General features: G+C 41.1%; 4 protein-coding genes across 6 annotated transcripts in view; 2 read left to right on the top strand and 2 right to left on the bottom strand.

Moving 5' to 3' along the window:
- The window catches only part of LOC130693208 (plasma membrane calcium-transporting ATPase 2-like), a 46999-nt gene extending 42875 nt beyond the window's left edge, over nucleotides 1–4124 (bottom strand). Inside the window, exons 1-2 of the mRNA XM_057516332.2 lie at nucleotides 3821–4124; nucleotides 2066–2275 (exon numbers count right to left, since the gene is read on the bottom strand). The gene's annotated coding sequence lies outside the window, so the exon portion shown is untranslated. The remainder of the gene's footprint in view (nucleotides 1–2065; nucleotides 2276–3820) is intronic.
- Nucleotides 4125–4469: 345 nt separating this feature from the next.
- LOC130696212 (telomerase reverse transcriptase-like) lies at nucleotides 4470–8836 on the top strand. The gene is given in 4 exon segments (XM_057519297.2): nucleotides 4470–4890; nucleotides 5504–5992; nucleotides 5995–8231; nucleotides 8302–8836. Coding segments are annotated over 4 exon segments (3210 nt in total). The 5' UTR covers nucleotides 4470–4874; the 3' UTR covers nucleotides 8770–8836.
- Nucleotides 8774–10035, bottom strand: LOC130695641 (uncharacterized). The gene is made up of 4 exons (XM_057518810.2): nucleotides 9812–10035; nucleotides 9545–9752; nucleotides 9319–9461; nucleotides 8774–9260 (listed from the first exon to the last, which is right to left on the bottom strand). Exons 1-4 carry the CDS (start codon nucleotides 9870–9872, stop codon nucleotides 9148–9150), a joined length of 525 nt encoding a protein of 174 aa, XP_057374793.1. The 5' UTR covers nucleotides 9873–10035; the 3' UTR covers nucleotides 8774–9147.
- Nucleotides 10036–10272: 237 nt separating this feature from the next.
- LOC130695591 (mitochondrial S-adenosylmethionine carrier protein-like) lies at nucleotides 10273–12591 on the top strand. Of its 3 annotated transcripts, XR_009002433.1 has the most exons (8): nucleotides 10273–10402; nucleotides 10846–10968; nucleotides 11044–11200; nucleotides 11267–11379; nucleotides 11432–11699; nucleotides 11770–11908; nucleotides 11972–12132; nucleotides 12192–12591. XR_009002433.1 is itself a non-coding variant. In XM_057518759.2 (7 exons), the coding sequence occupies exons 2-7, from the start codon at nucleotides 10921–10923 to the stop codon at nucleotides 12069–12071; spliced, it is 825 nt and encodes a 274-aa protein (XP_057374742.1). In that variant the 5' UTR covers nucleotides 10273–10402; nucleotides 10846–10920; the 3' UTR covers nucleotides 12072–12185. The 3 variants fall into 3 exon arrangements, 2 of the variants coding, with proteins under 2 accessions (XP_057374742.1, XP_059353556.1); XM_057518759.2 differs by lacking the exon at nucleotides 12192–12591 and having other exon boundaries at nucleotides 11972–12185; XM_059497573.1 differs by lacking the exon at nucleotides 12192–12591 and having other exon boundaries at nucleotides 10275–10292; nucleotides 11972–12185.
- Nucleotides 12592–12894: the final 303 nt, after the last annotated feature.

Below are 12894 nucleotides of genomic sequence, written 5' to 3'. Positions count from 1 at the left end.
TCAAAGAGGGGGAAAATAAAATGGTGGTTTTGGACCGTCGCAACGGTGGCCAATGTCGAGTTTCAAAAGCTTCGTCAAGGAATCGCGATCGAAAAGACAAGGAGCCACCAGGGTCCATCATTGCGAGAAGGGTAGCCACGATCAATAAAGCTCTCGTTTCTCGAGAGCGGAGAGAGAGAGAGAGAGAGAGAGAGAGAGAGAAAGAAAGCGAAAGAGGAAGGAAAAGGAAGACGAGTAAAGAGGGCCTCATGCTATTCGCTTCCATCTTGCTTTTCCTTCTTCCTATTTTTTTTTTCCTTCCCCCCCCCCCTTTTTACGAGCCATAGTTCCCCGTGGCCCGCTGGATATAAAAACAACAAGAGCCATCCACGTCCAGCAAATCCTGTTCTGTTTTCAAGTAATAGCCGGTTTTACTACAGCGCTTAGTCATGGGCTAGCTCGACTGGCTTTTCGATTCAGAAAACAAAAACATGGGACCAGGAGAAAGGCGAAAATAAATAGAAAATGTCAACTTGTTTCGTCCTTTCCACGTCTTTTTCTTTTTTTTTTTTTTTTTCAATCAATAAAGGTCGGAGAGATCGTGACGTAACAAGGCTTGTCGTTCCGAAAAGAATGTTTTAAATTCAAACAAAATTGTCTAGGAGGGTGGGGAGAGGTTCGGTGGTTATATTGAATAAGAAAAAAAAAAAAAAGGACGTAAGACCATAGAAACAAATACGAGAGTGGCATCTGATCGATATCCTACACACATACACGAAAAAGGATACACTAGCGTGACAACAGTAGCCCCATCTGCCATCCTTCTCCACTTCTCACCAAAAAAACAAAAAAAAAGAAATTAATTAGAAAAAAAAAACAAAAAAACACCCAAAAAGCTGGCGGGGCATTGTTGAACCCAACTTCGAAAACAAAAAATTAAGCCACCACCCGTACGTGCTACTCCGTTATTATGTAACGAGCATCAATCGGAAACGAGTTTCTAAAAAAAAAAAAAAAAAAAAAAAAAAAAATACCCGCCCCAAAACAGAGGTCCACCGGTCTTACGCAAAATGGAACTTCATCAAGTGAAAAATAAAAATGGAAAATTCGTGTACGGTGGTAATCATTGAGCCAAAAAGGTACGACACAACAATGGCAGTCTCCCGCAGAGCACTGCAGTGTAGGTTTTCTTCTGTTAGGGCACACTCTCAGAGTCCCCCTCGCTCCCGGTAAACAGTTAATAAGCTAAAGCGAGAAAGGGTGTTCAAAAAAAAAAAAAGAAAAGCCCCTGCATCGAACAGTAGAGTGGAGAAAAGAAGAAGCAGAACAACACGTTCCAGCTCTTTTCCATGTTCCTGTAGCCTCGACGTCAGTGTGTGGGTGAGAGTGCGTGAACAGACGAGCGAATGACTAAAAGGAATAGGCGGTTGGGGGTTAAATCACTAATCGGACTAATGCCTTTCATTGGACCAACTGAAAAAAACAAAACAGTCGGAGTGGTGTCGGATGATGAAAACAAAAACTTCAATACCAACGCCCAACGCTAGGCATTTATTGGGCATTTCACCGGTTCGAATTCCCATGCCGGTCATAAAAAACAAACTAATATAAATGGAAGGTAACGGGCCAAAAACAAACAAAAAAAAAAAAAAACAATAGTAGAGGGTGGCGACGATGCAATCGAAGATGACTGACAAATAGCGACTATTACTAACTCTAATGAAAATAATTGAGCTGCACCCGGCGACAGGGCACAATGCGCTTTGCGGCTCCGAAAAAAAAAACAAACTCGAAATCAATACGACATTGGCGGAGAACCCGCTTTTCGCTATACTTGTTTCTCTTTCTCCCGTGTGTGTGTGTGTGTACAAGTAATGATAGATGATAAAGCTTCATCCATACAAGAGCCACATACATACATAATCGATCCAACCAATCGTTGTGAAATAAGCAACCCGACGCGCTTCGTTTTCACCAAATCTTCTTCTTTTTTTCGCTTTTCTAGGGGCTGCCACACACACACACACACACACACCGTGAAAACGTGAAAAAGAAGAAAATCCAATGGAAAAGAATCAATAGGTACCTGAAATAGGATGTGATAGATGCGGTAGAAGAAACCTTCCCGGAGTGGCGTTCCATGCCTCCAGGAGGAAAAAAAAAGAAAAGGGAAGTCTATCGGCAGTTGTCGTCCGCTTGCCGGTACCCACTCGTGTCTATGTGTGTCACTCGATCACAAAATTCTATCGATCAATCAGTTAGTATTGCGACCCTCCATTATCCGTTGTAGAGAAATCTAAAATCGAAAGGGAACAGAGCAAATAAAAGTTAATTGTTTATGATCAAACTATCGCGTAACATCTGATATTTAGGACAAGACCAAAAACTGATAAAAATGAAAGTGTCCTAACTCTAGATAACATGTTGCCTCTTTTGGCTCCGGCGACAGATAAACCTGACTAACATCGATTCTGATCACTTAAAAGGGACGACAACAATCGAGTCTGCCAAACATGACGATAGAGGGAAGGATTGCGTCACACGTTCATTTACAGAAAATACTAAAATTGATGAAGGGATGTCATCGTTTCGGCGAACAAAAAAACAATGGACAGACGTAGAGTTGCATAAAAAATTGGTAGTTGACATTTTTCAAACGATACCCAACTAGAACATCGTGATTGGAATAAAATGCAGCTCTACGCTTTCATAATATTCTTGCAAATTAAAAAACTGGAGGAAAACGGCTGAAAATGTTCGATAGATGCAACACCTTTAAATTAGCCATTGTTCTCATCTACCACGTGACTGACCATTTCTCACGTAGGAAAAAGACGAAGACACCTTTGTTCAGTGATTTAATTCGACGCTATTAAGGACAGCGATGATACAGAATCGTTCACGGATATTAGTACAGCCGGGGAAAAAATGATTCAATGGCGTTGCAAATGATGTTAGCGAACGCAAGCTATCATTACGTATTTAATTTCTCTTTTTTTTTTCCTTTTACACAAAGAAGAGAAAGGCCTTTTTTTATTTACAAAGCAGCAACCGGCGGCAGCAGCGCCAACCTGAGATAGGAAGACATGACCTACATAATGCAGACAATCTCACTGTAGCTATAGGGTTGATATTTCAGCTCTGAGGTTAAAGCAGAAAAAAAAAAAACCATAATAACCACTGCGGTTATGTGCACATACACGGAGGGCACACATTTTGAAAAATAAAATAAAAAGAGAACGAAAAAAGAAATGGCAACGACCTGATTAGAAATCCCCAATTTCAGAGAGGAAACGAGGCGCAAGCGCGTAGACTAGGGAACTCGACATTTTTATTGACGAAAATAGCAGCCTCTGTGTCTCTGTGGATCTTTTATGTGTTGAGGACTTTTTTCACATGCTCATCCATCACGAAAATGTGAAGATATCTTAGTTGGATGACGCACAGTCTATTTTAATTAGGGAAAAAACGAATGGATTGTTTTTTTCAACAGCACGCCAACGAGCAAAAAATATCAAGGCTTACTTTGAAAGAAAAAACAAACACCCTCGAGTTATTCGTCATCCCCTTTTCTTTCATGTGCGTGTATAAATTCTTTAACAAACGAAAAAAAAAAAAGAGAAAAATCCCTTTCCATTTTGGCAACGATTTCGAGTCTAGTGAAGTTTAAAAACAAGGTCACGTTTTGTGGGACACGAATCGAGAATGAATTATTTCCAGACAGCTGCTTTACTCGGGATCTTGCCGGTGTAGAAGAAAACGAGGGAAAAAACGTTCGCCATATCGATAGAGAAATAATTCTGATAAAACTCAATAGGAACATGTCGTTCTTGATACTCACCCTGAGATATCCGTTGCAAATACCGATGACCACCACACACACAAGTGCTAAACAGGAGTTATTTCGACTAACAACGTGTCCAACCCTCCCAAAAAAGGGAAATTCCAACACACGTAGAAATAAGTCCACTAACGGCTGCAAAAAAAAAATATGGCCTCACAAAACACATACACATACACTGCAAATGGACATTAGCAGTGAAAAAATAAAGAGTCAAACGAGTCACAATCCCCAAAAACACAGACACGTCCGTAACAGACTGTCGGGAGAAACTCACTAAACATGCACAAGGTTCCTCCCGTGAGCCGGCAGTAGCGCCATCTTTATTTCTTTCCCATAGGGGAGGAGAAGTACACTCCTTCGGCAGGACAGGCGCGCGTTTGCACGAACCTCTTTTGAGTTATTTCTTTTTCAAACAAGTTCATAATTATTTTTAAACAATTAGAATATAGCATACAATATTTTTTTATTAGTCTAGATATTTTATCGTCGTTTTTGCTTCAGAAAAGATATTGTCAACACTGGCTCAAAATGGAGATGACTCATCCATTGCAGACGACGCTCAGTATGTTTTTGTCGTGGGATCTCGCGCTGATATCCATCATGGAAAGAGTCGAATGTAAGTAACGTCATTCATGATAGGCTAGCCTCATCAATATCCATGACTGGCATATCTTTATTCATCAGTTATATAATTTATTCGCCTCAAACGAAGATGTAATTTTGTATTTTTTTATACGATGAGCTCGGTTTAGCCAAATGGGTGGTTGAGAAACTGGGTTTAAGGAAATTGGCTTCTACGACTTATTTCTGTCCGTTTAATTACGTCACGTCTGCTTTCATATTTGAGTTGCTTATCTTTGATAATCAGCATGATGTATGCACCCATAGCTCTTTACATTTTTAGTGAAACATTATTGACATCAAAACTTGGTCTGTTTGCTTAACTTGTCCAGATTACATTTAGCTCAGTTAGTATAGGTTTTTAAATCACCAAAGAATGTATTGTACACAGCTGTGTGTCATATACTTATCAAGTTACTGAGATTAACAAATGACTTTATTGTATGGTAACACTCTTATTTCATTGCCTATGGTACTTCATAAATAATGGAGGCCTTGAAGTCATTTCTTTGTGAGAAATTCAGTCAAACAAAGCTTTCATTGAAGCCATGTTTTGCATAATCATTTATGTCTTATGTATTGTATGCATTTTGTTCACCTGTTGAAATTATACCGTTCGTCCGATGCTGTTATGAGACACAGATGACTTTGCGGCAAAAAAATAGCGTTAGAACTAGAAGTTCTTACAACTATTCATTGCTTCAGGATATATCGAGTGGGAGGTGATGGTAATTTCTGCTGTTTGTGGTAAAAGATTTTCACGAGGCAACTCGCATATGAACGAATGCCCCACTTTCCCTTTTCTAATTCCATGTGTCTTGAAAAAAAAACTGCCGGTCGTTACTCCCATCGTACAACCAGCGCTCCAATTAGTATGCAAAGTTGAATGAGCCGTGGAAAGCAGAACCCATTTAAATATCAGACCACAGTGACTCAACCTACCATTGATTGATGTATATTAAAAGAAAATAGGGTGAATTGGAAAGGCAATTTTGAAATTTTCTGTCTTGCCCGATTGATTCAATGTCTTAGTTTATTTTATTTCTTATTTTGAAACAGAATTCCCGATGACGGAAAGCGGATTCAGTGTCCTGGAGAAAGTCTTTGCCGATAGGCAGGTTGTCAGCTTAGCCGACATTTTGAAGGACGACGGAACGAGCAGCAAGAGCCTTTTGCCACAAATATTTCGAAATGCTGCAGTCATCCATGTTCGGACGCCTGAATGCAAGCCACAGGCAGCGCCGCAGGTTGAACCCGAACAACAGCTGGACTGGTACGAATTAACCGAGTCATGCGATTCCCATTTGTTCATGAGAGGCCTTAAGGACAAATGGTACCTACCATGTGTAGCAACGACCGGGCAACCAATGAAGACCTGTGAATGTCCCTTTATTCCGCATGCGGCCAGGAGCGATTGGGAAAAGCTGCACTCGGAATTGGGTACGAGAAAGATGAAATGCCTCCTTATTCATTGCAGCATTTTTGTCCTTGTTGGACGCAGAGCCTGGCTGCAAATCAGTGGCCCACTGGATAAAGGAAACTTGGAAAAATGTTTCCTCCCATTTTTCAATATCGTGCCATACCAAAGGCCGTCAAACGCAAGAAAGAGGAACACGCAATAGCAAAAGTCCCGAACACATCTAATCTTCCATTTCGTGACTACCCGTCCGTCCAGCGGCCATTAAAGAAAATTCGACTCACAACCAGCGATGGGCAAACCCGTATCGTGGAGTTTCCTCAACATACTACCCAGTGTGTCGTATCGACGATCGATAACATTCCTGTCATGAAATCCCCACCGACATCGTTGGTGCCGATTTTGAAAAAAGTCCGCCTAAGGGAAGGTAGCAGTCTTTGTCCGCCTATTCATTTAACTTTAGCAGCCGAGCCGAAAAAGGATTGCGTACATGAGACTGTTCGAAGAGAGGAAATTGGAAAGAGAAAAACCAGACGCGGGCGCAACAAGTTGATAACCAAACAAATCGTTGACAAACGAAGTGCTCTAAATGGGTCGATGAAAATTCCGCACGATGAAATCATGTACAGTAGTTCTGGCTGGACCCACTTTCCGATTACCCATCCCGTCTCACATGCCTCGCCAATTCCGACCGTGGTAGCTATTTTGAGAACGTCAGTAGGTGGCGAATGTAGCGAATCAGAAGATCAGCTCCGATCAGATTTGCCGCTGTTGGGCGAGTTGATTGAGGCCATGGTGAAGAATCATCGCCGATGTCGGTACAACTCAATTGTTCGCCGGATGTTGGCAGATGCAAACCCGCAAAAATCGTTCTTGGACGCCGGTCGTGTCTATGAGTTTATCAGATGTATTGTGAAGAAAGTCGTGCCAATTGAGTTGCTGGGCGGCCAAACCAACCAGCAAATATTTCTGTCGAACGTCCGACGATTCATTGAAGCCGGTAGAGGCACATCGTTTACGCTCAATGATCTCATTCAGTCGATGCGCACAAATAAATGCCGCTGGTTTTCTCACTTGCCCAGCTTAGCCGTCAAGATTTCATTGCTGGCGAGATTGATCGTTTGGCTTTTCATGGGTTTCGTTAAACCTTTGATCCGGCAACATTTTTACGCAACCGAAACGTCTTACGGCCGCAATCGAATATTTTTCTATTCGAAAGATGTGTGGCAAAAGATCCATCATCGAATGTTACGCTCGATCTGCTCTGTCAGTCTACGCCAACCTTTGCCCGTCCTGGAGAAATGGAAGGATCCCAATGCGATTTTGGAATTGCAGAATCTCTTACTTTTCACTCGGTTGCGTTTTGTTCCAAAAAAGAATGGCGCGCGACCCATCATGTCCACCAAGTTCCGCAATACCAATCGTAAACAAGTCAACACTGCCCGTTTACTTCTCCATACCATTACTAGTCTTTATGTGGAAGGGATGGATGCCAAGTCGACCCACAGTTTGCACCGCAAGTGGGTTCAGTTCATCAAGCGCGGATTTAAGGATCCCGTTTATTTTGTTCATGCAGACGTCGAAGACGCTTTCGGTTCCATAAATCACGACAGGATGGTGGACCTTCTACGGTGGTACGGCCATATCCTTCCTAGAGAACTACAGGTGCGTACGTTTTGCAGTGTCACTGCCGATGGCCGACGGAGTAAACCCTTCCAGGTCATCCCGTATTTTCATACAAATGATCCGGAAGGATGGGTCCAGCAAATGGCGCCCGGCTCTGTCGTTTTCCATACGGGAATGCGAGCCGAGAAACTGAACACGACCAAAATCCTAGAATTTGCCATCAGGTCCGTTCGTGAGGTGCACGTTGTTCACCATGACAAGGCGCATTATAAATTGAAGCGAGGAATACCACAGGGATCTCGTCTATCTAGCGCTCTATGTCACATCTACTACGGCCATATGGTGCGAGAACATTTGTCTGAATTTCTCGAAAGTCCCGATGACTTGCTTATTCGGGTGGTTGACGACTTTCTTTATTTAACTACCAGTGGTGAACGTGCTAGAGCTTTCCATCATCGGATTCATCAGGGCTTTACGGACTATAATGCTTACGTCAACATCGACAAGTCGGCAACCAACTTGGATCTCAGCATATCCAGTGATCAAGCCCAGGCTCCACCTGTCCGGAAACCCGTTTGGTTCTCGTTCTGTGGCCTTCAATTTCACACGAAAACATTGGAAATACGTGGTGACTATACCAAGTACGAAGGAACGGATATCATCCATTGCATCACAACGCCCGCTGGAGAGCCAGGCAAATTGTTACTCAAACGTATTCAAGGCATTTCAACATTGAAAATCGAGGTGATTTTGTTTACTGCACATTCGTTTTAGGTTTTTAATTTTTATCAATTGTTTGTTTTCTCTATTTTAGACCATTTACCTAGACGCAACAGTGAACAGGAAACCGACGGTCGTGCGATCAATGTTCTGTGCTTGCCTTATGGCCGCTTTCCGGTTCCACGCTATAGTGAAACACATTCTCATGCGCACAGTCCCGCGTCATTCTCGTGACAAAGCCGTCGACGCTCGCTTTCTTGCCCATACCGTGATAAGAGAATGTTGCTCTAAAATGGTCGGCCACGTCAGCAGCCTCCGCCGACGTAGAAAAGATGTCAAGATTATCCTTAGCAAGACAGAGACGGCTTGGCTATGCTACGAGGCATTCCATCGAAAGCTAAGCCAGCATGAGAAGCTGTACTCTGATGTTATGTTGGCTGTCAGAGTCCTGCGGGCAGAGCACGAGAAGAAGATCCCAAATGGGAAGCTCAAGAATATCCGATCGTGGATCGGGAGACGTATTCCACTTTCCTTCCGACGAATGAAAGACCGTGTTAGATAAACCGTTGTATGAAAGCTTGTATTTTTGCAAGCAATGGATGGCTTCAGTAAACGAAATTGCATTTTTGGTTTCCGTTGTCAAGAGTCGGTACAAGATAGGCAAAAAAAATTATAGCTGCACCTGTGACTAGTTTCACAATTCTTCTAGGATCAATTACGTCTAAAGCATCAAAATGGACGAGATTATGTCACCATATTAGGCATAATAATAGCGCAAAATATTTTTGTGCAACGCACAAAAGCATCGTTGGACAGTATGAAGTTGAGTTATATCAGAAACGCAGCGTGATGTCTTCGTATAGAATTCGTTGAGATTCATTAAGTATTATAATTAACTGTGCTAAGAGTTCTTTGGTGAGAGATGAGCGTTGGAGTATCATTACGCATCGTAGTGGACTGGCCTAACCTGAACAGCATTAGGCTCATAACCATGTTGTATCTTGTAATCTTCGTTTGGCATACCATTTAGTTTCATTAATTCTTCTTTGGTAGCTAGATGGACAAAAATCACAGTTAGTATAAGGTAGTTAGAAACTTTGCAGGAACTTACAAAAGGCAATGGTGTCATTATGTTGGTACTTGCTGTGACAGACAGAATACAGGGGACACCTACTGCAAAAACAGCAAATGAGTACCAACACAGATGACAAAAGACAGGAAATGATGACTCCTACTGATATTACTATCAGCAAACTGTGCAAATCATTCATAAAAGATGACAGTAAAATGAAGTGCCCCATAAAATATTAAATATGTTCAACAAACACTGTAGTTACCTATCATCAAATCCAGAGACAAAATCATGGTGCTTTCTTTCACAGCACTCACCAGAGATTTTACTATCGGAATAGCAGCAATCAGTGAAGTGAGAAGGATCTCCTAATCGGGGGCAGTGATAGAGATCTTGACTATCAGAAGATTGTGATGCAGTGGCATTGTTTGACAGTCCATGGCTTTGTCTCTGGCAAAGCCTTGCACAGATACCTATAAAAGAATTATAGTAAATTTGATGTAAACATAAAAAGGAATGATTAACAGCTTACATGGCAAAAATGAGAATGTAACAAGAACTGTTACGGAAGCTATAACTTCTACACGTCGCATGTTCAGGCAATATATAGTAACTTGGCTTCTTTATAAATATGATTGATTTTTAATAGCGATTCATAAATCGCAGATAGCAACGTGCTAAACCAAGATTCATCACAACACGGGAGGTAAGTCTTGCCTACAGGGCATTCAAGTATGTTTACCACGCCCAAATGTCACCGAGTCAGCTAGTTAGCTAGGCAAGCCAATGACGTCATATACCTCACCATTTCATAAACTCTAGCTATATGCTTGTTTATAGCTAGACGCATTTCTTCAGATTATTTTTAATTTAATTTAAAAGTAAAGCATTACTAGTCATGCATATTTTATGAATAAGAATTTTAGAATGATTAATTGCTTTAGGTGTATTACCCATGTGACAACTCTGTGCATGTATTCAACCAGACGACGGAACCGGTGAAATATGTCAAAGTACCAAACAAATTCCGCATTTTAAAGCTTAATATTAACCAATTATTACTTGCTATTTAAATTCGTATGGCATAGTCGTGCTCTTTGATTTCTCTAACTTATGAATTTTGGTAATGTACTTTTCAGAAATGTTTCCGAGCTTCAAATGTTCGTTTATCAGTAATGGTGACGGGCTGCTAGCAGTTGCACCACACACACAAAAAAAAAAAACCTTATTTTTATGCAAATGCTTGCAGTTCGACGTAGTGAGGAATTTGTTGGCTGGTTTTCCTATTCTTTTACCTAACATAAGGTAGCAACTCACTTAGAAAGCAAACTTTTAATTCAACCAAAAGAAAACTAAATAAAACAAAAACAGAGATTGGGATTTTGGAAATCAGAATTATGTAATATGTATTAAACTGCCTTATTTTAGCCATTTACATAATTTTCTCAACACTTTTATATTGTTTTTGCCTCCTTCATTTGTCAACAAGTAAAAAGAACCTTGCCAACCTAGTGTTATGCCCAAAACAGAAATTTTATTTAAAATATAAATATTTGGTCTTTTTAGCTAACAGCTGCCTAAGCAACACTCTATAAATAAGGTAGATTTATGGAAAGCCTGAAGAACTACCACTTATAGAACATGAGCGTCGAACTTAATCCAAACGTGCCACTCCGGAACTTCTTATTGGTAACCTGCATTGGTTCATTGGTTCATGTTTATTGTTTCCGGCGTAAAACTTCACTGTTTGTCTAAATCCTACAGGCCGGTGGAATCGCAGGAATGGCTGTAGATGCTGGGCTATTTCCACTAGATACTTTGAAAACAAGACTTCAAAGTCCTGACGGTTTTGTCAGGTCAGGAGGGTTTCGTGGAGTATATTCTGGACTCGGAACGGCTGTCTTGGGCTCAGCTCCCACCGGTAAAGTGTGTTAAATTTTCCTATTTCTAAATGAAATTTTTCATCCAGCTTGACCTCTTGTTGCAGCGGCTCTGTTTTTTTGCACTTACGAGAATACCAAACGTATATTAAAACATAATGGCATCTTCACTGTTTGGGAACCAGTTGTTCACATGACCAGTGCAGCATTTGGTGAAGTCGTAAGTTATATAAGCACCTGGCCTAGACTCCTTCTAAGAGACTTCTATCTAGGCAGCGTGCATGATACGCGTTCCTGTCGAGGTCGTCAAACAAAGACGGCAAGCTGGATTCCATTCATCCAGTGTACATATATTACGATCAATCCTACGCAGCGAAGGAATCGCTGGGCTGTATAGGGGTTACACCACGACCGTTCTCCGAGAAATTCCATTTTCATTCATTCAGTTTCCTCTGTGGGAAGGAATGAAATCTTTTTGGTCAGAAAAGCAAGGTCGACCAGTCAGCGCGTGGCAATCATCAATTTGCGGCGCTCTTTCAGGTAGAGATAACCATAAATATGTGCCCATAACTCTTGCCGTTAAATATTAAATATATATTGTAATCCTTAGGTGGAATAGCTGCAGCAGTCACAACGCCTCTTGACGTAGCCAAAACGAGAATCATGTTGGCTGATTCTGCCAGTATCGAGGCAGGTGGAAAACTTGTGTTAGTTTTGAGAAGCATTTATTTCGCACAGGGTATCAAAGGGTAATGCAAGTCAAATTTTAGCATCAACATGATTGTGATTGACATTCTTTTTCCAATTGGCAGCCTTTTTGCAGGGATTGTCCCGCGAGTTCTTTGGATATCAATTGGAGGAGCTATCTTTCTTGGAGTATATGATAAAGCGTTGACTACGTTGAACGCATGACCATGTGCCTGTTTGGAAAGCAATGCGTGAAAACCAACAACCAAGTTCTCAACAAAATGTGGTAATTTGCAAAATGTTTAGTCGGCCGAGATATTTATTCAAATACGTCTGCCCTTTTAGATATTACAAGTATTGCTCAATTTACTTGGTTCACCTAAAAGCACAGAAAATATCTCGTTGAGCCTATCTAGGATAGGGTAAGGGGTAGTAAAATTAGAACCCGCACAACCGCCTGTTCAATTAACTTATTGAGGTATCTGTAGAACGTCTTTTGAAAATGGTAGGACGTTTATACTAATTCTCAAAGTATGTGGTATCAGGAAGTTTGCATTTACACAGATCTCGAATTGGTTATGACATTACAACATGTTTTCGATCAACTGTGATGTTTTTAAGTAAACTGTTTAACTTGGATTTCCCAAGGAAGATCTGCAGTGTTTGTTTCTCCAAAGTAAAACCATATCCTGAAAGTTGCAATGAAAACAAAGCGGATTAAACATGGAAAATCCTATAGAAATTACTTCAATCAGCTGTTGTGTCGTCAAATCTCTAATAGAATCTAATCGGTGGCGGCAAATTTCACTGTTCTCTTGTGCATTGATCAAAATCGTCGAAAAGTTGACCAAGGTTTTGATAAGGATTCTCAGGAAGAGACATGATTTATTAAAAAGATCAAAGCTTGACGCAAAAATGGCGCGATTCTGTGTAGTCAGAGCCCGAGCGAGTTTTAAAATGTTAACAGCCACCTGCAAACACACTTTGCTCGATACAAGACCTAACTTGTCCAAAATGTTCTCTCCTAATCATAAAAAGGGTAGGTAAA

The sequence above is a fragment of the Daphnia carinata genome, chromosome 1 (genome assembly GCF_022539665.2).
Source record: "Daphnia carinata strain CSIRO-1 chromosome 1, CSIRO_AGI_Dcar_HiC_V3, whole genome shotgun sequence".
In the NCBI taxonomy this organism is placed as follows: Eukaryota; Metazoa; Arthropoda; class Branchiopoda; order Diplostraca; family Daphniidae; genus Daphnia; species Daphnia carinata.
The sequence above is the reverse complement of the archived record's forward strand: the minus strand, read 5'-3'. Positions and strand labels throughout refer to the sequence as shown.

Coding starts and splice junctions, on each gene's coding strand:
- LOC130695641 (XM_057518810.2), bottom strand. CDS start 9,872: ATGCGACGTGTAGAAGTTATAGCTTCCGTAACAGTTCTTGTTACATTC. Junction 9,462..9,544: donor GTCTCTGGATTTGATGATAG/GTAACTACAGTG, acceptor TGATTTGCACAG/TTTGCTGATAGTAATATCAG. Junction 9,261..9,318: donor TAATGACACCATTGCCTTTT/GTAAGTTCCTGC, acceptor TTGTCCATCTAG/CTACCAAAGAAGAATTAATG.
- LOC130695591 (XM_057518759.2), top strand. CDS start 10,921: ATGAGCGTCGAACTTAATCCAAACGTGCCACTCCGGAACTTCTTATTG. Junction 10,969..11,043: donor CACTCCGGAACTTCTTATTG/GTAACCTGCATT, acceptor TAAATCCTACAG/GCCGGTGGAATCGCAGGAAT. Junction 11,380..11,431: donor GTGCAGCATTTGGTGAAGTC/GTAAGTTATATA, acceptor ACTTCTATCTAG/GCAGCGTGCATGATACGCGT.